The sequence below is a fragment of the Leuresthes tenuis genome, unplaced genomic scaffold, assembly GCF_036924035.1.
Source record: "Leuresthes tenuis unplaced genomic scaffold, fLeuTen1.0.hap1 SCAF_8, whole genome shotgun sequence".
Classification (NCBI taxonomy): Eukaryota; Metazoa; Chordata; class Actinopteri; order Atheriniformes; family Atherinopsidae; genus Leuresthes; species Leuresthes tenuis.
The window spans coordinates 22706208-22729321 of record NW_027325362.1 but is presented as its reverse complement, the minus strand read 5'-3'; the positions used below and the strand labels follow the sequence as shown (position 1 = coordinate 22729321).

The window sequence follows — 23114 nt, the reverse complement described above, 5'->3', positions numbered from 1 at the left end:
TAAAAGGGAGTCATTTCTCTCCTCAGTCGCCTCATTCATGCTCATAACGGGGGATTGGACTGAAGAACAGTTTTGGTGCAATCTGTTGGTGTCCTTAGCTAGGACATTATTTTTGAATTGGCTTTGTACGTATGAATTGGACTAATTTTGAATTTCCTTATTTAGATTTGATTGGATTATGATTGCCCTGTGATAGACTGGCGACCTGTCCAGGGTGTACCCCGCCTCTCGCCCAATGACCACTGGGATAGGCTCCAGCAACCTGACCGATGGATTAAGCGGGTATAGAAAATGGATGGATGGATGGATTATAATTACAATGAGTTGGACTCTAATTGGCTTGGATTGCATCATTGAGGTGCTATACAAATAAACTGAATTAAATTGAATTCAATGATAGGAAGAAAACAAACAAAAAAGAACAAGGGAGGTCTCACAATAGAAAGGGAATGTAAATGTATAGCTTCCTAAGAAAGCACAAGCTGAAAGTTACAGACATACAGTAGATGACAATCTGCATATGTTGACCTTAGAAGAGATGTGCATGCAAAAAGTATTTTGCAAGAAAATTGGGCGAAATTCCCCAAATGAGAACTGAAATACTGATAATAACTGACAACAAAAGCCACACCCTCACCTCACTATTTCTTACATTCACAGGACTGCACAGCACTTATTTACAACTAGACTTAATTTAAAATGCTGCTCTTATTAATTTAAGTCGCATATGTGTGTTATCATTGAATTGTTTCTTTTTTTCCCAGAATACTTCTATTTTCCTGTCAAACTAGAATTTCTTTATTGTAAAGTACTTTAAGCTGCACTTCTTGTATGAAAGGTGATACAAAGAAAGCTTTTTTATAATAATTTTCAATCATGAATCAGAGAAATTATTGGGTTGTAGGAAAGGGACAGAGTGTGGTCGATCTACGTCTGCAGGGTTCACGCGCACTGTTTGCAGACGTGGAGACTTTGATGTTGTTGGAGCGGTGATAAGAAGCGCGCATGGGCTGCAGGAAGAGGTCGTGTCGCCTCTCCTGGGGGCAGCAGTGATGCAGGAGCCGCCTATATAAGACCTTCCAAGATGCCACAGACCGGTCGTTCGTGCACTTGCGCTTTTCAAGACATCGCCCAACTTCTGCTCCGCTCCAGCTCATCTCTTACGCGGAGACCCACGCTTTACACCTGCGATTCACTTTCACAATTGAACATTATCGGCGAACCTTTCTCTGTCTGTGCCGCTTCGCCATGCGCGCCGGTCATTGCGGGATTCAACTCATGAACTTTGCCAAAGACGAGCGCAAGAGCGCACAGGATTCCGGGCTCAGGCAGCGCGTTTATCGCACAACGCTGAGCGCGTCTCTCAGAGAGTGACTCTGAAGTTGTGAGCATGACAAAAAGAGAGCAAAGAGGATTTTCTCTGAGTTAAGGTCGCCAAGTAGGTAGCCGACACTCTGGGCATGGACAATGGATACGCTGAGTTTATCAGTTAACGCAGTGTCCTACACCGTGGCAGCAGAGATACCCAGCACCGATGATCCGTTCAGCGGACCCATCAAGAACATCGCCCCCTGGACCTTTACTGTCCTGGCCGTTCTCATGTTCGTGGTCACCTCGCTGTCTCTGACCGAAAATTTCCTAGTCATGTTTGTCACTTTCAAGTTCAAACAGCTCAGACAGCCCCTGAATTACATTATAGTTAACCTGGCCATTGCCGACTTTCTTGTCTCCCTCACCGGTGGACTAATAAGTTTCTTGACAAACGCAAGGGGGTATTTCTTCCTCGGGAAATGGGCTTGCGTCTTGGAGGGGTTTGCTGTTACTTTTTTCGGTAGGTTATGTCCCGTTTCTGTTTTATTAATTGGGCTGAATAAATGCATTTGACATAGCTGTAGGTGTCAGTGTTGGAGCTTTTTATACTGCAAAGGTGGATGATGACGTGATTATGTTAAATAACGTCACATCATGTCAAACTCTCATCAGCACTGACTTTTACTACCTGATTATTATTTATGGTATCTGGGAGTAGGATCAAATTAGTTAGTTAGTTTGTCTGAAACACACACATATACATATATATGTGTACTTTTTCTTTTCTTTTTATCTAAATGAATGCTGAGTCTGTTCAATGTCTTTGAACTGACATATATAAGATAACTAATGTAAAATAAGAAACTCTTATCTAAGTTAGTCCGAGTTACAAAGTTGCTCCAGTAATATAAGAATACTAAAGTGAAATTACATGGTCATGAAGGAAGATTAAGAATGTAGGGGAGCTCTAAAAATCAATATGAGAATCTACTTCATGCACAACCTAAAACTCAAGGATTAGGATGCCAGACGTGTGTGGAACGTAAAAGAGAAACCACTTTACAATGTGTCTCAATGATAACTCATGATATTGTTTTCATGAGCCTCTGGTGTAGATTACCTTTGTGAGATTTTTAATAACTGCACCTGCAAAGCATTTTCCTCTGTGTTGCGCTACGTGTGCAAAAATAGATGGTAGGATCAGTGTCAGAAGCCCTTCATGACTCTGTAAAGCTCAAATTCAAAGCCATGCCCTGTGCAGAACCCTTCATACAGGCGCATGGCTTGCAATAAGTAGGTTACTAAAGCCGTGACCACCAATTTAACTAAGTCAGTGACTTTTGTTTTGTAGTCTTTAGTGAAGCTCTTCTCTTTGTAAAACAGCACCTAAAGATTTTAAAAGTGGGATCATGAGACTCCAGTGCCTCGCAGAAGCCTGCAAAAGTATGTGCAAATAAGAGCAAAGAGAACACTTGATCAGTTCATGCAAAAGCCTCCTTACTGAGCTTTGATACAAGGTTAGTTTGATCCCTCTTTGGTATTTTTGACAGGTTATAGAGGACTGGTGAAAGAAGTGAGGATGTCCTTATCTCTGACTGTCAAGCTGACTGAATGCCAAACAGGAATCCGACTTCCCACGAAAATACAGTATGATGAGTCTCATATGACAAGATTAGAATATTGTCAGATCAGTGTCACTTGAAAATGTTTAGGGCTGCTTTGGTCCTTTGAATAAGATTAAATCATATATCCCCAGGACACAGACTTCGTAAACAGAAAATAATGCTGAACAACTCCACTGGGATGACTCGTGTGGATTAACTGCACATCCTGTGGATAAATCACAAAGTGTGTCCTGGTGATTAGGGGTCATGATGCATTGAATTGTCACACAAAAAAGTACCATCATCAGATATGAAGTGTATGAAATTGATTAACTGTAAATGTTCTAGCACATGGCTACACAAAAATAGATTTTGTTCTGGGAGTTAGATGGGTCTAAACTAAAACTAGCTATCCGACATTCTAGTTTAGAAGTTAGCGAGCTGTGCAAATGTATAATCAGTAGCCAACTGAAGTCAGGCTCGCATCTAAGAAGGGCTCTTGAGCTCATGTCTTAACAGCTGTTTGGGTGATTGACTGATATTTTGGTCGTATAACCTGTTTATACGTGTGTGTGTGTTTATGGTTTGGTGTAGCGGGTGTAAATGAGATGTTCCTTGTATGGAGATAGCTTTTGCATTTGAGTAAAACAAATGCTGTTGTTGATATTCTGCTCAGGATGAGAATGTTTTGTGTTTCTGTTTAGATTCATATTGTCTTTGTTCATGTACTCCTGGTTATATGATAAATACACTGAAAGTAAAAAGAGGGGTGATGGTTCTCTAGAAGAACACTTCTTTCATGGTCAGTTTTAAACTAAACAAAGCAACAAAAGCAGCATTGAATGGGATGCTGTTCAATCGTTTTGCAAAAACTAGATGCCAGATGCTTTAGCTAAAATGTGCATATTTTGTGTTTTCCTGTGAGTCTTGCAAGCAGACACAAAGTGTACTTGACTGTGTGGGGATAAGTGATTAACCAGTCACTGAAAGTGACTTATTACCACAATTAAAGTCTGGCTTTTTTTTTAGTCCATTAGGAAGCTGCCTAATGCTTCCACCCCAGATCATTAAAGTATTTCTAGCAACAGCACAGACATGTGGTTACACCATGGGGGAACGTCTTCAACGGCTGATCTCAATTTGAAGTTCCAAAGCATCAAGATCTAATGCAACTAAAGACCCCTCAGATTTATCTTTATTCTAATAAAGATGCAAAAGCACATTATGACTTCACATTTTATGAATAACTTCTTTAATTGGTGGAGTGCTGTTCATAGTTAATAATAGTTATTATTAATAACTTCTAATATTCAGTAATGTGTGCTTCTGACTGCTGTCGCTGCACTGCTGTTAACCTCAGGGATCGTGGCCCTGTGGTCCTTGGCTGTTCTGTCCTTTGAGCGCTTCTTCGTGATCTGCCGGCCACTGGGGAACATCCGACTGCAGGCCAAGCACGCAATCCTTGGTCTGCTGTTCGTGTGGACCTTCTCCTTCATCTGGACCTTCCCTCCAGTGCTTGGCTGGAACAGATACACTGTGAGCAAGATTGGAACCACCTGTGAGCCTGACTGGTGAGAATTGAGTCTTTGCATCTTTGTAACTCTTAAAGGTCTATCAGAAAGACAAGAAAAATTACGAGAAATTTTAGGTTCAGTTAAAAAAATCCCAATGCCATGGGTGCAATTTATCCGGTTTCACCACCTGAGAAATTAGGCTAATAAAAACAGGATTGAGTGAAGTTTGTGGGTTATTGATTTTTATCAGGAAAATTACTTCTGGGGCAGTTAAGATTCCACGGCAGTATTTCAAATGTGAGTTTTAGTGGCTCAATCAGCACAACTTTTTGTGTCTTCACTCCAATGATATAGAGGATGGCAGCAACCTTTTTTATACTTGATGCTGCAGCTTTTATTTGAGCTTCGAGCACCGAAACAGAAAAAATAACTGTGCAAGTCCCATTTGCAACCTTCTCTTTTGATCACTTGGGTTCAGAATAAAACACTTAGATGTTATCATCTCACAAAATTGGCATGGCTACTGTTGATTGCCTACTTACACATCCCCTTGGTTTGGTGCAACTTTGACACATTGGAATGTATTCACAGTTTCTTGTCACCATTTAAATACAAGTCCAAATTTTACCCTCCTTTTCTCTCTGTTTTGGTCAAAGTTCTGGCTTTTATGCTGCTGAATCTCCACTATATTCTGAAATTGTTGCTAACTATGTCTATCCTGTTTGGTGCTTGGCAGCTAATATAAAGTGGTTTTATTCAAGCTTTATCTTGTTTTTTTTTCCTGGTGGAATCACTGGTGGTGACGAAGTTGGTCATAGCCACAAGACCGAGTCAGAACAGTTGTGTATTTTTAAACCAAAACAGTGAGCTGAGAAAGGCTGAAGGGTGATCGTTTTGTCACTGTAGCTTTGTTTAGATGCTCTTCACTAACCTTGTCAGTGGTTGGAAATATAATTGTTGTCAAAATTAGATAATGACTTTAATCAGATAATGGACTTATCCTCACAGCATTGTACTAAGCACCTTGTTATGAAGCACCACAACAGGGTTGATGAGCAAAGGCACTTTCCCATCCAGAATTCAGATCCCTTTTACAACTTTTGAGTCTTGACCTCTTGACTTGACCACTTTAAGTATTAGACATTGTTAGTATAAACACTGTTATGCTGCAACTTTAAGATAGCTTAAGCTAGCTCAGTAGTTTTACCTCAATTGTAACCTGGAAATAATCTAGGGTTCCTTATTTTTCTAATCAAATACCTTGCACGTAAACAGATAAATATTGTAGACATTCTGCGCTCTGCCCTGCAGCTCAGATCTATATGCTGCTTCAGCTGTGTAAGCTCACATTAATATGTTTTCTGAAAAAAGTCACGGAACAGGTTGGCTCTAACCCTGACCCTCAGAGTGCTATCCAGGTAATGTCATTTAGCTGTTTTGATAAAAAATGCGCAGATATGAGTGTTTGCCTCAAGCCCTGTAAGAGAATCATTGCTCAAATTAAGTGATTAGAGGACAAATGGTTCAGACAATACAATTAAGAGGCCACCTAATGGAGATTCCCTCCACACCGATGGCAGGATCCACCTCTGATTGCGCACAGCGCGACTTCTATCAGAAAGCATTTTGGTTAACAGCAGGAACTGCAACGGCACAGTGATGTGAGGTCCAGATGGTTGTAACACAACACAGCCTGATGCATTTAAAAAACCTCATTTATGTGTATCCTTTTGTCACTGCACACATGCAGACTTCACTGGCAGGCTTTTGAATCACTGGAAGGTTTTGTAGAACTGTGCAGTGGAAGGCAATATAATCTACCAGGCATTAGATGACTGCACCCTTAGGGAGCGTCTCTACGTTACCAGGGTATATTTACTTGGCAGTTTATTATTCAGTTGAAGCACACTAACCCTCCAAATCCCATGGGTAAACAATGCCCCCATTATGTGACATATTAATCTAGAGAACATAGGTCTCTGAATTTAGGAATGACCTCCAGCCTTGGTCAGATTACTTGATACAATCTAACACTTTGAAGCTACTGACATTTTTAAATTTCTTCTGGCCCTCAGGTATTGTCCAAGACATTTATTACAACAACACACTCAGATGGAGTCTGTCATTTCAGATCCCTTGATTTCCTGGAAAAATGTGCTCATGCAGAATATTAGTTACCCTCTACCTATGTTTGTTTCACCAACAACATTGGTGGAGGCTTTTGGAGGCTGGTCCATTGTTCAATTCCCATGTTACGTAAAGACACTTCTATAGGATATGTTTTTAGTTCATTTTTATTGTTTATGTGTACATACAGTAGGTACAAGATTGGATCAGCTCTTCTAACTGACCCAACCCCTGACATCCACTCCCTCAACCTATGCTAAGCAGTAGTGGCTGGTGGCTGTCGTTACTAAGATGGTGGACTACACAAAGTGAATGCTTGTGTGCGCATTCACATACAGTCTAGTTCTTCTAAGAGCATTTCCACAACAAGATCAAAATGATTGATGCTCAATCAGAGGAGAACAGAACTTAAGTAATGTTTAAAGTAATACTTGTAAAATTCTGCCTCTTGGACTGAACAAAAGCACTATCTGGCCAATAGAACCTGTGAAAGAAAAGTAACAAATTTATTTATTAAGTTAATGTAAAATCAGGGAAAAGCATTTTGACTCACCAGTTACTTAACGACCTCTTTGTCTACTGTTTCAAAACTACCTTCAGAAATATTTGCTAGGTGTGACAGTTTTTTTGCCTTCATATGACCAGATATGTTTTTGTTTCAATTGAGACACCTGCTGTGGTAATAGTGAGCATCAGTTGTTGGAGTTTGAGCATGTTGTCAAATTCCGTCATAACAACCAAATGCAAGACCAGCAAAATAGTTTCCCCACGCCTGCCGAGTCCACAATTCCATTTACGTTTCTATATACAGTATATCCTTGTGGAAGCAGCTCAGTTCTGCACCTGTAGTCCCGCAAGTAATGTTTAGTTTAGGTGTTTTATTTGTAGCTGGTGTTCAAATATGAATTCCAAAAAACTATTTCAAAGCCAGCAATGTAGTTGGTCCTATTCTGTTGAGTAGCATTTTCTTGAACTAGATTAAACAGAAAAGTAACTACAGTGAGGCTTGGAGAAAATTTCATTCTGATTGATCAAAAAGTAAGAGACCAAACACAAATATATTTGTTAATTTGTCTACCCCCAATCAAGATACATCAAAATTTCCAGGGCATCTAATTTTTATAAAACTTATCGAGCTTTAGGCCAATTTTTCACAGTTATCATAAGCTGCAGACAGTTTTAGGCCAAATTTCCATGTGAATATAAATAGTTAATACAAGTTAAAGTGGTGTCTGATGGGAGATTTTAACATTAAACAGTTTGTAGTACCAAATTAAAAGAAAAAAAATATATATATTCACAAAAACTTTACAGCTGTAAAGTAGCTCTGGATCCCCTTGTTTAATTCAGACTGATTTCATGAATGGTGATGGAAAGACATTATTTGAGATAATTTTTTAAAAATTTGAGTTCATCTAATCAAATATTACAGTTTTATTTGATTGTAATATGTCTGTTATGCAGAAGTTGTTAATTAAATTTCTTTGATATGACCTGACCTGCTGATGGATCTACTGGGGAAACAGGAAAGCATTTTTGGTCCAGTGAATCAAATGAGTGACTGCAGCTTTTATTTCCAAGAAGTATTTCATTTCATTGTATAGACCGAGTGGCTGGTTAAGAACATATGTGGCTGGTGATCCATTAACCCATAAACTAGAAACTGAACAAATTAAACTTTATCTTTTGGCTTTACAGCCAGAAAAAAAAATCCTGGATGGAGATCAGAGAAACACTACACAAGGCCTGGGATTGATACATAAATGTATTACATCAGGTAAAAGTACAGAGATTACAGCCAGGGGGTGCATGACTATCTGTAAGCGTGCAGTTAGAAGAAAAGTGAGCGTGCTCAGTTTGTGCCTTCAGGGGCTTAGAATGAACGGAGAAAGTATGAATGATTCAGGAGTGTGCGCCCTAGAACATTACAGATATTGACATTTTTAGGCTCTCAAGTGAACTGGGTTCAGAATTTTGAGCATCACTTTTTCAAAAAATTATTTTGCTCATTTATCCTTAAAGGATTGCTCAAAACTCTCAGCCACAACATTGCTCTGCCCATTTGCAACTTCAACAAACAGACCATATAAAATATGTAGCACAAAGCATCATGAACATCATGTATTTTTCATTTGTCACATGCCAAAAATGAACAAGGAATTAAGCATAAAAAGCACAATCACAAAGATGACCTCACCCACACTTCCTTTGTCCAACAAGGATTAGGACGGATGGTTGCAAACACACACATGCACACACTGCTCCGTCTGCCAAGTGGATCCCCAGACATTAATCTTGAGCTTTTTTCATTTGAAGGTTGTAGGTGTTATTTTGGAAACCACTTAATTAGACTAAATTAGTGTCCTCTGGGCTCCTAAGTGATTCACAGAGATTTGTCTCAGCTGTGAAATTTGCCTTTTAACTGTAGCTCAAATGAAGTGCAAAGCTGCTGTCTTCCTCTCGAGTCCCATAAAAGCCTCTGTATTTTGAAACAGCTCATTGCTGGGAATAGATGGGTTTGTTTACCTTTTTGTGCTTAAAAGGACACTTAGGTCTAAAACAGTAGGTTAGATCATGGAATGCATCAGCCCGTATCTGAAATCACTCAAGATCGACTTAGGTATCGTAGCAGCAGATAATGGCATGTTGAAAAGTGAATGTCAACTTTTTTTTTGTTGGTCCATCTGTAAACAGGTATTCAACTAACATGAGAGATCACAGCTACATCATCACTTTCTTCACCACCTGTTTCATTTTGCCTCTTGGAGTGATATTCTACTGCTATGGGAGGCTCCTGCGGAAGCTCAGAAAGGTCAGTTATATTATGCAATGCACATGGAAAACATTGTTTTTTGGAAATTTACTTCCTGAGGCATTTTTATGCAGTGTGCTTCACTGAATTTCTTATTACATGCAGGCGTGTCATCGTCATGTTTTGTTTTTTTTTTTATAGGGGGGAAAAAATGTGCCTGACCGTTGCAGAGCTTATAGATATAGTCAGGCTAATCTTTCTTTGGGGGTATACTTTGAAAATCTCTGAACATCTCTTTTTATTGCTGCTGACATTAAGGTATATATTAAGTAACAGTGCAGCACATCAGGTTATAAAAAGCTCCATTGTCCTGCTAAATTAATGTAACTGTACATTATTTGTCAGCTGACAACCATGCAGCTGTAAATGAGCCAGTGATTGGTTACATATGACTGAGGTTAAATCATGCCGGCGACCCGCCTGATTAACAAGATACTTACATATTTGGCATTTCTCCCTCGGCCAGGTATCCCATGGTCGTCTGGCAACTGCCAGAAAACCTGAACGGCAGGTGACCCGCATGGTTGTGGTGATGATTGTGGCATTTATGGTGGGTTGGACACCATATGCAGCCTTCTCCATCCTGGTCACAGCTCATCCAACCATTGAACTTGATCCAATGCTGGCTGCCATCCCTGCCTTCTTCTCCAAGACAGCTGCTGTGTACAACCCAATCATCTACGTCTTCATGAATAAACAGGTAACTTTTAATTTTGAAGTCAGTGGATTACATTTTAGCTAGCAGGTAAATTGGATTTGATTCTCAAATCTGATCTTTGGTATAGACTGTCCACACTGTCATGTCGCAGCTTATCAGATCGTGTTTTTGTGTCAAGACATCAAAAGAGAATTTACATTGGCTGCCATTTTTTTCATAACATAGGTCATTACAGAAGGACCTGAATAAAAAAACAAGCAGACAATTATTTCAGCCTCCGTAAATGAGCTATTGCTCTCATTGCTGTCTTAGAGTCACAGCACTGATCCCTCTCAGCTCTTGCATAGCTCCAGATTAACATCATCAATGTGTGTTGCTCGGTGGTGGAGTCAGACAATTCTTGTAGGTGAGGCTTAATTGAGACCATAAATCTAACTGAAGTGGGACAGAAAATTATGTCTCAATAAAGTTTTGCCTGAGTCACATATGCAGGCAAGTGCTACACTCAATCTGTATAAAAGTGAATGGAACTCTCTACATGCAGATGCAGTTCTTTGAGTACATGGATAGCTCTGTGAAAGACTTCATGATTTGCTTTTGCAGGAGCCAACAGTCACCACTGAGACACATCTGTTCATATTTTATAAGTCTAATTCAAACCACATCAAATGTGGTTTAGATTTGACTTGCAAAAATTAGATCTTTTTGCTGTGAAGACTTCTTAATCTAGAACCAGATATAACTTGGATAGGCCAAAAAAAAAAATTGAGTGACAATCTGAATGTAGCTATTTTACTCTATTTTACTTGATTTGGTATTTTCAGCCAGCAGCTGAATTCCCTTCTACAGACACCCCGCTGCTAGTCTGATGCAATGAAGCTACTGAGGAATACTGAGATGTTTTCTCTGTTGTTGTTTGGCATTAGTCTGTCTGTCAATAATGCATTTTGAATGAATAAATTCAGTTAAATCCAAGCTAATAATGAAATTTTTATTAGCTTCTTATGGCATACTTCTGAGGCTTTCAGTCAGCTAAATCCATCTTTTTAAAACATTTTTTTAAAGCCACTGACTTTGTTAAATTTTTCATTAGCATGTCTGACAGTTTGTCTCTGTGTGTGAGACCCACACTCTTCAGATTGGTAAGTGTCGAACAGGTTTTCTAACAGGACTAGTGCTTTTTAAAAAAAATAAGGTTGCTGCAGTAAAAAAGGTCTAAACAGGGCACATCTAAGAGTTGTGATAGTCTGTGGTACTTGAGAGTAAATGAACCCTGTAGATTGAATCTAGGTCCACATAAACTTAGATTCTCACAAAAGTTCTGAAAGTAGATGAAGAGAATCACGTCAACTTAATGTGAAAACATTACTGACCACTCGATCAATTATTTATGGAGGAAGAATTTCTATCGGTGAGTGGCAAAGTTTGTGAACTGTTTTGGATGTCTGGTGGGACTATACTGAGCAGAAGCATCTGCCCCTAAATATTTCAGGTAACTCCTTATCGATCATGTGCTTTGACATAATGTAAAGGAATTTTGGCCGATTCCTTTGCACACGACTGCTTCAACTCCGGGGCGCTGGCGTTTTTTTCAAGAACTTCAGGTCCCCTCAAGTTCCTTCACAATTTTTGTTGCCTGCCTTTATTCTTCTTTAACCAGCCTTTGGTAATTTTCCTCCTGCATCACCCATTATTTCTTTAGATTCAGTTCGCATGATGTTCTGACACTTTTAGTTTTAGAATTCAGAGCTCACAATGTAGATGCAATAAAACAGGCCCGAGCCATGATACTACCTCCACCGTGTTTTACAGATGAGAAACATTTCTCCTATGAAAATGCAGTGATTTCTCCAAACAGTTCTAATTTAGACGACATTTTTTTGTTACTATGTCTTCTATCTGTAAATATGCTTCAAACTGTCTTTCAGGCTTGTCCAAACGATCCTTATGCAATCAATGTGGGCTTCTGTATTCTTTGTTTTTCATATAAAACAAGATGCCTACTGATACCTGATTCTCATCCTAAACACCTGACTCTTTATTTGACCTTTTGCAACTGTTATTTCAATCTTTTTGTATATATAAATGACAATCTGTAGTGTTTCTGAACAAGATTTTCTTGCTAACTGTGCTGGAACTTTCTGATAATCAGTTTTTGAAAACTTAATGTAAATCAGAAATTGGTTTAAGTTTACTGTTTGTTGTCATTAGAGCTATAGCAGTTACGCAAAGGACGCATGAGCCACAATGTAGGACACGGAAAGAAAACAGTCCCAGATATTGAGTCTTTGAAAATGCAATTGATGCCCTTAAGGCATTAATGCCCCTGATGTGGAAAAGGAACTGGCACACCAACTTTAGCTCTTAGAAAACCAAAAAGTGTGCTGTATCTATTTTACTTTTACATTAGATTCTTTTAACTCCTTTCTTAAAGCATTTTGGTGTCCACACTGTTTGTAGTTATACTATGAATTTCTAATTACAGCTCGTATGTAGTATGCTAAGATCTTTTAAAGCTCTATAAAAACCTTCTTCAGTAGAACTCTTTAGAGTGCTGCATGTATAGTCAATGTTCAAACTGACGAGGCATATTATGGCAGTCTTGAAAATTATGGAACTTCTCAGCAGAACAGTTTTCAGTGATCTATTTTTGGAAAGCAGAATAGAAGCCCAACTACGTGCATATGGGCTTGACATACCGCCTAGAACAGACTCTGGCGAAAGAACTGCAGTATGTCCATGTGATTATCTCACTTCTGAGCTCTTTAAACGATTCCCTGAGATATTGACAATATGCAACAAGCAGACTTTGATTAGAACAGAGCTGCTTCAGATAAGCAGCCAGTGCTTAGATGAGCTGACCTCTGTGTCTGTGGGTTACATAACAGAGTGAGGTGAAACAGAGTTTCAGGCGTTTCCACGATGCATGCGTAATTCTACTTGTGGTTTTAGAGGGAGACTGCCTCCAGTGATCTCAAAGGTCAAACGACTTCTCCCACAATGTGTCTATGTATCACCTCAAATGGGGTTATTTCAAGTCTATTTCACATTAGGCTTTAAACAGGCTTTGGTCTTTCGGTGTCATTTCAACAAACCGAAAGGCAAGAAGAGATCTGGGAAGGAAGCAAGTTTTAAAATCAAACTGGTGGACAATCAAAAAGTGAGATTCTGATATATTAAGGCTGATATATTAAGGCTGTAGGCTTAATACAGGTGTAATTGCTGTATTGAGCCAGCAATTACACCCATTCATTATCAGTATTCTGAAGATTTATGCAACATGTAACTGCATGTATCCTGAGCATAATCAGGAACCACTGAAGAATTCAAGTAGGGTCGCAGTGAGTGAACAAGTGGATGGTTTGAACATAGCCATTTACTGTTTACAGTTAATGTAACAGAGAGATAGGTACTCCCTTTTCCTGAAAAGTTGATCTTGAGGCAAAGGATGATTTAAATCCTTCATACTTGTGGTTTGCGAGATAGATTGAATAATCAAATAAACGGTCGTTTCGGGTCACAGAAGAAACTTTCAAATGAGATGCTGTTTCACAGAAAATCTATTTTGAAACAGTGTTCATCACTGGGAGGTTAGATTCATTGTGACAAATACGAGTTCAAGAGCTCTTTACAGTGCCGTCACACTCCAAACCTGCAACAGGTAAAAAACATTAATGACTCTGACCAGATGACTCCTCTTGAAATGTTCGAAGCAGACACATGGGCCCTAAAGCATGCCCTTAGATAATTCCAACAACAAAAAAGGCATAAGCGGTCTTTGCTCTTTGCACAGTAAGTAGGTATATGGAATCAAAGTGACTAATTTATGTTAATAGCACCGTGCTGCCATGTTTGCTGCATTGATGAGAAAATTCAGTCTACAGAGGGTAAATGGCATCACTCTTTCTTCACAAGCAGCCTCGACTCAGTAGACCTGAAGAGCTGCAGAAACAAGACACACAAGGACAACACAAGAGGAAGATGGCTCCATGCATTATTATTCACTGAGCTTAGGGATGAAACAAATAACTTTGTCTCAAATATGTTAAAATTGAATACTCACAACAAAGGATTGTACCAGTAAATGTATAAAAGTACTCAAATACCCCAAAAAACTAATCTGACATGAAAGTCAACACACTTTAAAACAGAAGAAACAGTGTTTCACTGACCTCATTTTCAGCAACAAGATGCTATTTTCTCTTTTCTTTAAATATGAATGTTTAAAAACAAAACTATGTTACCAGTTCTGATAGTGTTCCATATGCTGCTGTATTGCCTTTAGGTATTTATTGTTAAGATGCTCTCATGTATGATGTGGAATAATCTGCTGTAGGTTAACAGAGGCAATGGGTTTTGCCATTAAGATGACCTTTTATGACCTTATGATTTAGAAGTTGGTTACTTTATTTATCATTTTTTTGTAAAGTGGTTATGGTTATGCATCTGTTTGATATGAGGCGTTTGAGAGCGTATTTGACACTCAGTGGACAACTGGTGAAGTTATCAATCCCTATCTCTGCTCTAAAATACGTTTTTACAAATTTTCTTAAATTTCAGTTTATATTGTCAAAGGTGAAAATTCATCTTTAAAATAAAATGGTAACGGTGCTATTGAATGACGGCACACTGAACTGCATTAAATGTAAAAAGTAAGTGTTTCTAATGTTGCAGCTAAGCTGTAGATAGCTTCACTCAGACTTATGTTTTACCATTCTTCTTTGGACAGATCCCACTACATTTAAAAAAAAAAGAAGCTATGTTTCTTGTGTATTGATATATATATTTTATAATCAACTCAGGGGAGTACGTTTTCATAATGCCTGTGAGTTATTTTGATGCAGTGTTTTACTAGCAATGGCAAAAACGTGATTGTAGTAACCTGCTTGAGAGTGACATGGAGAACACAGCACCTACAGTGAGACATTTGGATTCACTCCTTCAGCTTTACCCACTCCTGCTGTGATCTGCATGTATGACCAGCAACCGTGGAAAAGAATACATTAAATTCTCTGAACATTTTGCTGATTATCTCAATCTTACAATCAATCAATCAAACAATCTTACAATTTTACAACAATTTTAAATGTAGAAGCTTTGAGGAAGCAGGTAGCTCCTGATAAAGCGGAGGTCGAGTGTAATGCCCAGAGTGATGAGCTAAATACTCTTACACTACCATAATATCAGCCTTCATGTTTTCGTGACATCAAGAGGCATTATTGCCAGAAATGGGACAGAATTAACACCATTAATTAGAATGGTGTTATGATGTTTTTCCCCCCTCTTTTCTGCCTTCTCAAACCCCAGCTGGTCGAGGCGGATGGCCACCCTTTCTGAGTCTGGTTCTGCCAGAGGTTTCTTCCTGTTAAAAGGGAGTCTTTCCTTTCCACAGTCGCCACAGGCACGCTCAGGACGGGAGATTGGACTGAAGACAAGTTTCGGTGCAATCTGTTGGTTTCCTTAGCTAGGATATTGTTTTTTGAATTGGCTCTATATGAATGAATTGGATTATTTTTAAATGAATTAATTGGATTTCATTGGATTATGATTACAATGAATTGAATTCCAATTGGCTTGAATTGGACTATATTATTTAAGTGCCTTGAGATGACATTTGTTGTAATTTGGCGCTGAATTGAATTGAATTACTGGTTTCAGGGGAGCAGTTATGACGCGTCAGTTATGATTTCTCCCAACAACGAGTGGGCACGCACACTGAAAGAGGTCTTACAGTTTTTAGATTTAAAATAATGTGGACATTAATGAATATATTGCTCCTAATGAGGACCTGTTAAAAATGGCTGTCCTTGCAAAGATAACCATCGATGTCCTGTCAAAGTTACAAATATACAAATAACCGCGCATGACACTGCAACGCTTGCCAACAGACCAACCCAACCTGAGGTTTTGGAATGTCAAGAGACTTCCTTTTCAATCTGTTATCAAGACATTTTGTTTGCTTTTTAAGTGGGGTGGTGAGTAGCAGCTGTGAGTTGTCAGTGTCTTATCTGCAATAGACAGCGGTCAGAACGCTCTGAGAAGAGCCATCTGAAACAACTCAAACCTCAGTTTTACAATATCCCAACCATGTTCTGATTATGGTGTTTACATAAACTTCAGATTAGATCTTTGGTTCATACTTATATTCACATTATGTAGAGCATACTCCGATTAACTACCACTTGTGCCCACGTTTTTATCACCACAATAGCTGTGTCCATCCAACATCCCGATTCTTTCCAAATCACTCAAAACATCAAGCTTAAACCAGGAGTTTCTCCTTTACCCCATAAGAGTTGGGGGTGTTTCTTCACTGAGCTCCACCAGAGCCCATGTTGCCATATCTTGTGACATAAACGCGCCCCTATCCCATTTTCCTTGTGTCTTGGTCCCTTCCACCGGAGATGTGAGAAGAAGAAGCGAGGTGACAAGCATATTACAAAATTAGATGCCATTGCTTTCGAGCGTCATTTTAAACTGACGTCAATTAACTCTGACATGTGACACAGCTGTATCATCAATTCATTGTTTTGTTGCAGCCAACTGCTTCATTATTTTCTGTCACATGAGCATTAGATTCGACAATGAAGATATTTATTAGATATCCAGTGAACAGTGTAGGATTAATATGCCATGGTAAGACGAATAAAAAGGTTACCCCCCACTCATAGCTCAAAACGTTTAGCTGTGAAGACAGAGCAAACTAAAAGACTGAAATTAGATGATCAGACACATACGTGACAGAAAAAGAAAGCATCTAAACAGAAACTCTTCAGTGAGCTAAAAAGCCACAAGTGCACAAAAGCAAGACCTAGAGCCCTTCAAATTGTTTACTTTACAAATGACTAATAATGTTTAACTGAAGGCTAAAGTTAGATAAATCTTGTTCCTGACCACCAGCTCTGAAAAGCAGTTATGGAACTGACTATTTGTTTCGCTCATCATGTCTTCCAGGATGTAAAAACACCCCATGGACATGTGAACATGGTCAAATAGTCCCAGTCACATTCACATAACACTTATTTAACACACAAAAAGCCATTCATGCCTTCAGCTAACAGAAAAAAATATTTTGAGACACAGGTAAGCAAAATAAAATGCAAAGAATGAGAGGTCTGGATACGTTATGCTGTTACAGATGTTTGTTGTGTTCACTGTACCCCAAATTGTATTTCAAATCATTTTAATGAATCTAACCACTTTGAATTCTCTTGCTTTCTGTCTAGTTCAGGAAGTGTCTAATCCAGCACTTCACCGGCATGGGGGTCATCCCAGAGAGTAACTTGAATCAGACCTCAGACCGACCTGGAATTACTGCTGAAAGCCAAACGGGCGAGATGTCAGCCATCGCGGCCCGCATCCCCGTGGGCGGCCCTGCATCACCCAGATCTGATGATTCTCAAACTGACTGTGGCTCATTTGCTCAGCTTCCCATCCCAGAGAACAAAGTGTGTCCACTGTAAGAATAAACCTCATCCCAGTAGGTGTTCTTTCTCCCCGAGAATGCATATAAACCTTTTGTCATCAAGCTACTGTGTGTTCCAGAAACTCTGGGGAAAGAGAGGCTGCACGATGAACTTTTGGATTTGAATTGTTATGAATTCTGGAACTTTGGAAAAGTTTTGCACTCCACCATGTTAAAGTAGTTTGTGTAATGTTTTGTTAAAAAGAGGACAATGAAGGCAAAAAGAATGAACCGAAGAGAAAGGAATGCTCAAAGCTTTTCCCAGTAGGTACCTTGTAAATATTTGCTTGCTGGACACTCTTCTGTCCTGATATTCCAGTATGTCTCTGTTCTCCTGACTATCATTGCATGCCTGGCAGTGTATCACATGGGACAGCATTTGATTCAATGGACTGCAAAAAACACAGACCTCGACATCATAAGTTGAGGGTTGAGGCCAGTTTTTTCCGAATACCAGAATGCATCGAGGCTTTTATCTTGTCCTTGTCTTCTCCTTTGAAGCCCCATGATAGCTCCTGCACAGAGAGCATTGTTTTTCTATGCTGTTTCAGTATTTGCTTTGGCAGCATGCTTGATTCATCTTTGCGTGTCACATGCATGGAGCAGTCTTTGAATTAGGATATTTTCACTTTCCTGGGGAGTCTAGTTTGGGTCAAGGCTTTCATCTTTAGATGAGATGGTCAAGTTGACTTGACAATGTCAGTCCTCCCGTTGCCTCTATTGTAAATGTAGGAGGATAATATATTTATGAAGTGTCAGCAGGGGCTCAACAAACAAATAAACATTCACAACTCTACACGGCACAGATAAACACAGTAAATATACATGCAACACAAGCTTGTAGATATACACACAGATAAAAATTCACTGTTTGTTTTATATGTTCTATAGACACTATGACGACAAAGTGCACCAATATCTATCAATAGCACAAGAGGGGCTTTGCTAATTAGCCATGTGAAAAGCTATGTGTTTTTTCATTACAACTACAGATCAACAGCAATATAAAGGCTAAATAATGTCCCATATTTCAACATTAGCTACAGTAGGCGTAGCAGTAAGTGTTAAACTGTCTTCTTCTTGACTTTGTGGTGCATGTTTGGTCACTGTTACTTGGTATTTGTCAAAACACTGTCATATGTTGCACAGTTAATGTTAAAAAATGTAACACTATGGTGTCTGTTATTCGTGCGCTGTGTATTCCGGTCATGTTTGGATGTTCTAACATTCAGCATTTCAAAGTGCTTCCATGTCAGACTCATTGTGACGCCTTAATGTAATCAACCTAACAGCATGAGACCAGACTGTGGTGAAGAGGACGAGTGATTAGCCTCCATCTCACAGCTGTATGTTGCAAAGAATTAAAAACTTTCACAAATATTCCTACTTCGCTGTCAACTACAAAAATGACATTTTTTTAAATTTACACAGCTTTTTTTAGTGTTTTGTGGTAGCAGTTCCTTAAATGCTTTTGTATTCAGAAAGGGCCATTCAGTGCTAAATCATGAAGTATAACCACCCAAACCACAACGTGGAGGTTTCACCTGAAAGTGTTTCTCATCTTATTTTCTTTATTTCATTTTTCATCTTCTACAACAAGAGACAAGCTTTTTTGTGGCATCGGGTGTTCCATGCTTATTGCAAAGTCAAGTCAGATCAGAGGAGCTTAGTGTAAAATGTGGTTTAATTGTCAGACAATGCATTTTCACAGAGTTTGCCTCTTTGCTGTGGTGATCATACAAATACAAACCATTTAAAGCTCAATCATAGATGTTCAAACGTTTAAGCCACATCTCAGGTTTGTCAGAATTGACCGTCACTGTTTTTAACTGCTGAATTACAGTTTGGTCGTGTACGACTTCTATTCACTTTGTGTGTCTGTCTGTTGATGTGTTGTCAAAATAATGTTCAGCTGCGTCCAAACTGAGTTGCAGATGGATCTAAACAGCAGCATAACCATCACTTCTGTTATTGCAGCATATAAAGAATTTACAAAAGCACACTTTGAAGACTGTCTTCTTGTCATTTTCATGTCTTCTTTATCTTCAAATAGCAAAGCAAAAACCACGTTTTCAAGCAACAACATTTTTTTTAAATCAGAAACTTACAATACATTATAGCTCAAAGATTTTGTCTGCTGTGGGATAAATGTAACATATTTTCATAACTGAGAGTTATGAGTATGCAGGCACATTAATGTTTGGACATGAACTCAGGGATCACAAAGTGGCTGCAGATCTCCCAGTAAACCAAAAAGCATGGAAGACATAACAGTGGCAACATCACACTATCAGATAACCAAAAGATGTGAATGCTGCCTGCATCCTATCATTCAATGGCTGTTCAGTATTCCATGTGGGCAAAAACCTTCATTGAAATAAAACTTTTACTTTTACTTCAGCGAAAAAGAACAGTTCCAAGATACTGGGAAGTCTGAGATGATAATCAAGCAACAGCACTTTCAATTTTTTAGGGCCCGAGCTGTGAAACAGTGAATGTCCAATTGTATCTGAAGGAGTTATTTTTAGCTTGAATTTTTAGGTGTCACAACCGCTTAGCAACTCAATTTAAAAAAGAAATCAAGTATATGTGTGTGTGTGTCTGTATATATACATACATATATACATATACACTCACCGGCCACTTCTTTGTGGCATACTTTCAATAAGGTGTTGGAAACATTCCTCAGAAATGTTGGTCCACATTGACATGATAGCATGTCAATTGCTGCAGATTTTATCTTCTGTTGCACCACATCTCAAAGGTGCTCTATTGGACTGAAATCTGGTGACTGTGGAGGTCATTGGAATACAGTCTACTCATTGTCATGTTCAAGAAACCAGTTGGAGATGATATGAGCTTTGTGACATGGTGCATTATCCTGCTGGAAGTAGCCATCAGAAGATGTCACTGTGGTCATAAACACGGTCAGCAACAATACTCAGGTGGGCTGCAGCATTTAAACCATGCTCAATTGGTGCTAAGGGACCCAAAGTGTGCCAAGAAAATATTCCCCACACCACCACCACCAGCCTGAACCGTTGATACAAGGCAAGATGGATCCTGCTTTCATGTTGTTTACGCTAAATTCTGACCCGACCATCTGAATGTCGCAGCAGAAATGGAGACTCGTCAGACCAGGCAACGTTTTTCAAATCTTCTATTGTCCAATTTTGGTGAGCCTGAGCGAATTGTAGTCTCAGTTTCCTGTTCTTAGCTGACAGGACTGACACTCAGTGTGGTCTTCTGCTGCTGTAGCCCATCTTCTTCAAGGTTCCACGTGTTGTGTGTTCAGAGATGGTATTCTGCATTCCTTGGTTGGAATGAGTGCTTATTGTCGCCTTCCTATAATCTTGAACCAGTCTGCCCATTCCCCTCTGACCTCTCATATCAACAAGGCATTTTCATCCACACAACTGCCGCTAACTGGATATTGTCTCTTTTTCGGACCATTCTCCGTAAACCTTAGAGATGGTTGTGGGTGGAAATCCCAGTAGAGCAGCAGTTTCTGAAATGCTCAGACCAGCCCGTCTGGCACCAATAACCATGCCACGTTCAAAGTCACTTAAATCCCCTTTCTTTCCCATTCTGATGCTCGGTTTGAACTTCAGCAAGTTGTCTCGACCACCTCTACATAAATGCATTAAGTGACGGCCATGTAATTGGCTTATTAGCTATTTGTGTTAACAAGCAATGGAACAGGTGTTCCTAATAAAGTGGCTGGTGATCTTAATATATATATATATGTGTGTGTGTGTGTGTGTGTGTATAGATATTTTATTTTATCACTACAGACTTGATGCAGATTGATATTCTTTTTTCACATTTTCTAAGCCTCCCTACCCATTAACAGTAGTAGATACAGTAAGCGTGTAGGGATTTATTTTTTGTATGTCGTGACTTTGCAGCTGCGACAGGATATAAATCAAATAAACCTGCAAGTGTCATATTTTGGAGGAAAGATTCACACTGCAGTGCACGCTGATAAGGGCAGGGAGCACTTTTAAATTCTAAAGATGGCTTAAAGCTCTTATTTCTCAACCCCCACCCCTCATAAGTTGATCCACCTGTTTGCTGCGTTCTCCTAATAAAGTCTGTCAGTACTTGTGTGTTTTTATCTAGTGAACACTAATGCATCCATTTGGATTTGAATAGGTTTACAGGTCATACGTGCACGCTGGTGGTAAAAATATCAGCATTAAAGTATTTTTTTTGAAAAGCAATAATGCACCATTTTCCTGTATTGGTAGTTGTTACGCTGATAGTCACGTAACAACTTGTCACTTTTAAACACGTACACAGGAAGAATGAAGAAAAATGAGAACTCTGTCAAACTTTGCTGGAAATATCTTTTTTAGGTTCTGAAATGACACTAATAGATTCTGTTACAAGTAAATTCCAGAGTGCTGGAATTCTTTCTTATCGTGCCTACAAATTTAATTGTGAAAAAATGCTCTGCGCTCCATTTTATAGTTTTAGGTGCAGTCCAAATGTCAGTCACAGATCTGCAACAGTTGAGTCATCTAGCTGTAACCGATAAAGCTCTCACCACTGCACAATTGACAAGTGCTTGTAGACTCTGAAAACTTCACTTGTAGTAAGTCATAAGTGTGTGCTGTCTTGGCAGAAGAAGTCCAAAAACATCACTGGCAGAGAAATAAAACATGAATGAAGTTGATACTTCCAAAGAAGCAATATGTTTGGCTGTTTGTCAACTAAACTTTAACTAAAGGTAAAAGAAAGACCACAGAAGAAGAAAAAAGTCCTCTTGAGTTATATACTTTACCGTATGAATCCATGAAACCCACAACTATCTTGAATTAGAAATAAGATTCTGATATATATTTTGGGCTTTCACCTTCAGCTGAATTGTAATTGTTATGCATGTAATGCCTTGAGGAAAACAATCGGGTGCCCCCTTACGCACATACATCTCATTACCCTTTGATCAGCAGTACACAGTGGCTAGAGCACTCTTAGTTTAGAGAATCTGACTGTTTTCTAAAAAAACAGCTTATGGTAAAACTAACTCAGAAGAGGTCAGAAAAACCAAAACTTCACAATCAGTAATAACTCATACCTTAAAGATTTCATTGTTGGTCATCTAATGCTGTATGGTGGACTTTTACACAGTGTCACTTTTTGATCAGACTACATAGTGTTGCAACCTAAACTGTTTTGGAATAGACTGTGGACTGTGTTGCTACACAGCCGGAGGCTGAGAAAACAAGTGACAAAGTAATCAACTGTCTGATGCTCTTGCCGGCACCACTGACAATTTCAAGGTTTGAGTTAAATTTCTACTAGCAAAAACTGTGTTCTTCTGGTGTTTCCCTCTAAGTTTGTGCTTATCATCCACATGCAAATTCAGTTTTGGGTTCTGAAACCAATCATGTTGAAAAATGCCTTCCGGTATGAACATTCTTACTTATTCTGATTGTAAAATGTATTTGCTGACTGGAAAACAGGGCTTTTTGGCTTGTGACGTGAGATTATATGTTAATATCCCGTTTGTTTACGTGGCAGACCTGACCAATCTAGCACTGGTACTAACTTTACTAACAGATATTTTTACATTTGTGCTCATAAATGTGCAAGTACACGGCAATTATACTGAGAAACA

At 39.0% G+C, this 23114-nt stretch overlaps 1 protein-coding gene across 1 annotated transcript; it reads left to right on the top strand.

Annotated features, from left to right (window-relative positions):
* The first annotated feature begins 1156 nt into the window (after nt 1-1156).
* On the top strand, nt 1157-19465 carry valopa (vertebrate ancient long opsin a). The gene is made up of 5 exons (XM_072390409.1): nt 1157-1831; nt 4276-4486; nt 9251-9368; nt 9835-10068; nt 17253-19465. The coding sequence occupies exons 1-5, from the start codon at nt 1468-1470 to the stop codon at nt 17487-17489; spliced, it is 1164 nt and encodes a 387-aa protein (XP_072246510.1). The 5' UTR covers nt 1157-1467; the 3' UTR covers nt 17490-19465.
* Nucleotides 19466-23114: the final 3649 nt, after the last annotated feature.

What these genes read in the sequence shown, in the direction of transcription:
- valopa (XM_072390409.1), top strand. Translation starts at nt 1,468, where the DNA reads ATGGATACGCTGAGTTTATCAGTTAACGCAGTGTCCTACACCGTGGCA. An exon ending in GTTTGCTGTTACTTTTTTCG is followed by an intron (nt 1,832 to 4,275) that starts GTAGGTTATGTC and finishes TGTTAACCTCAG; the next exon opens with GGATCGTGGCCCTGTGGTCC. An exon ending in ACCACCTGTGAGCCTGACTG is followed by an intron (nt 4,487 to 9,250) that starts GTGAGAATTGAG and finishes ATCTGTAAACAG; the next exon opens with GTATTCAACTAACATGAGAG.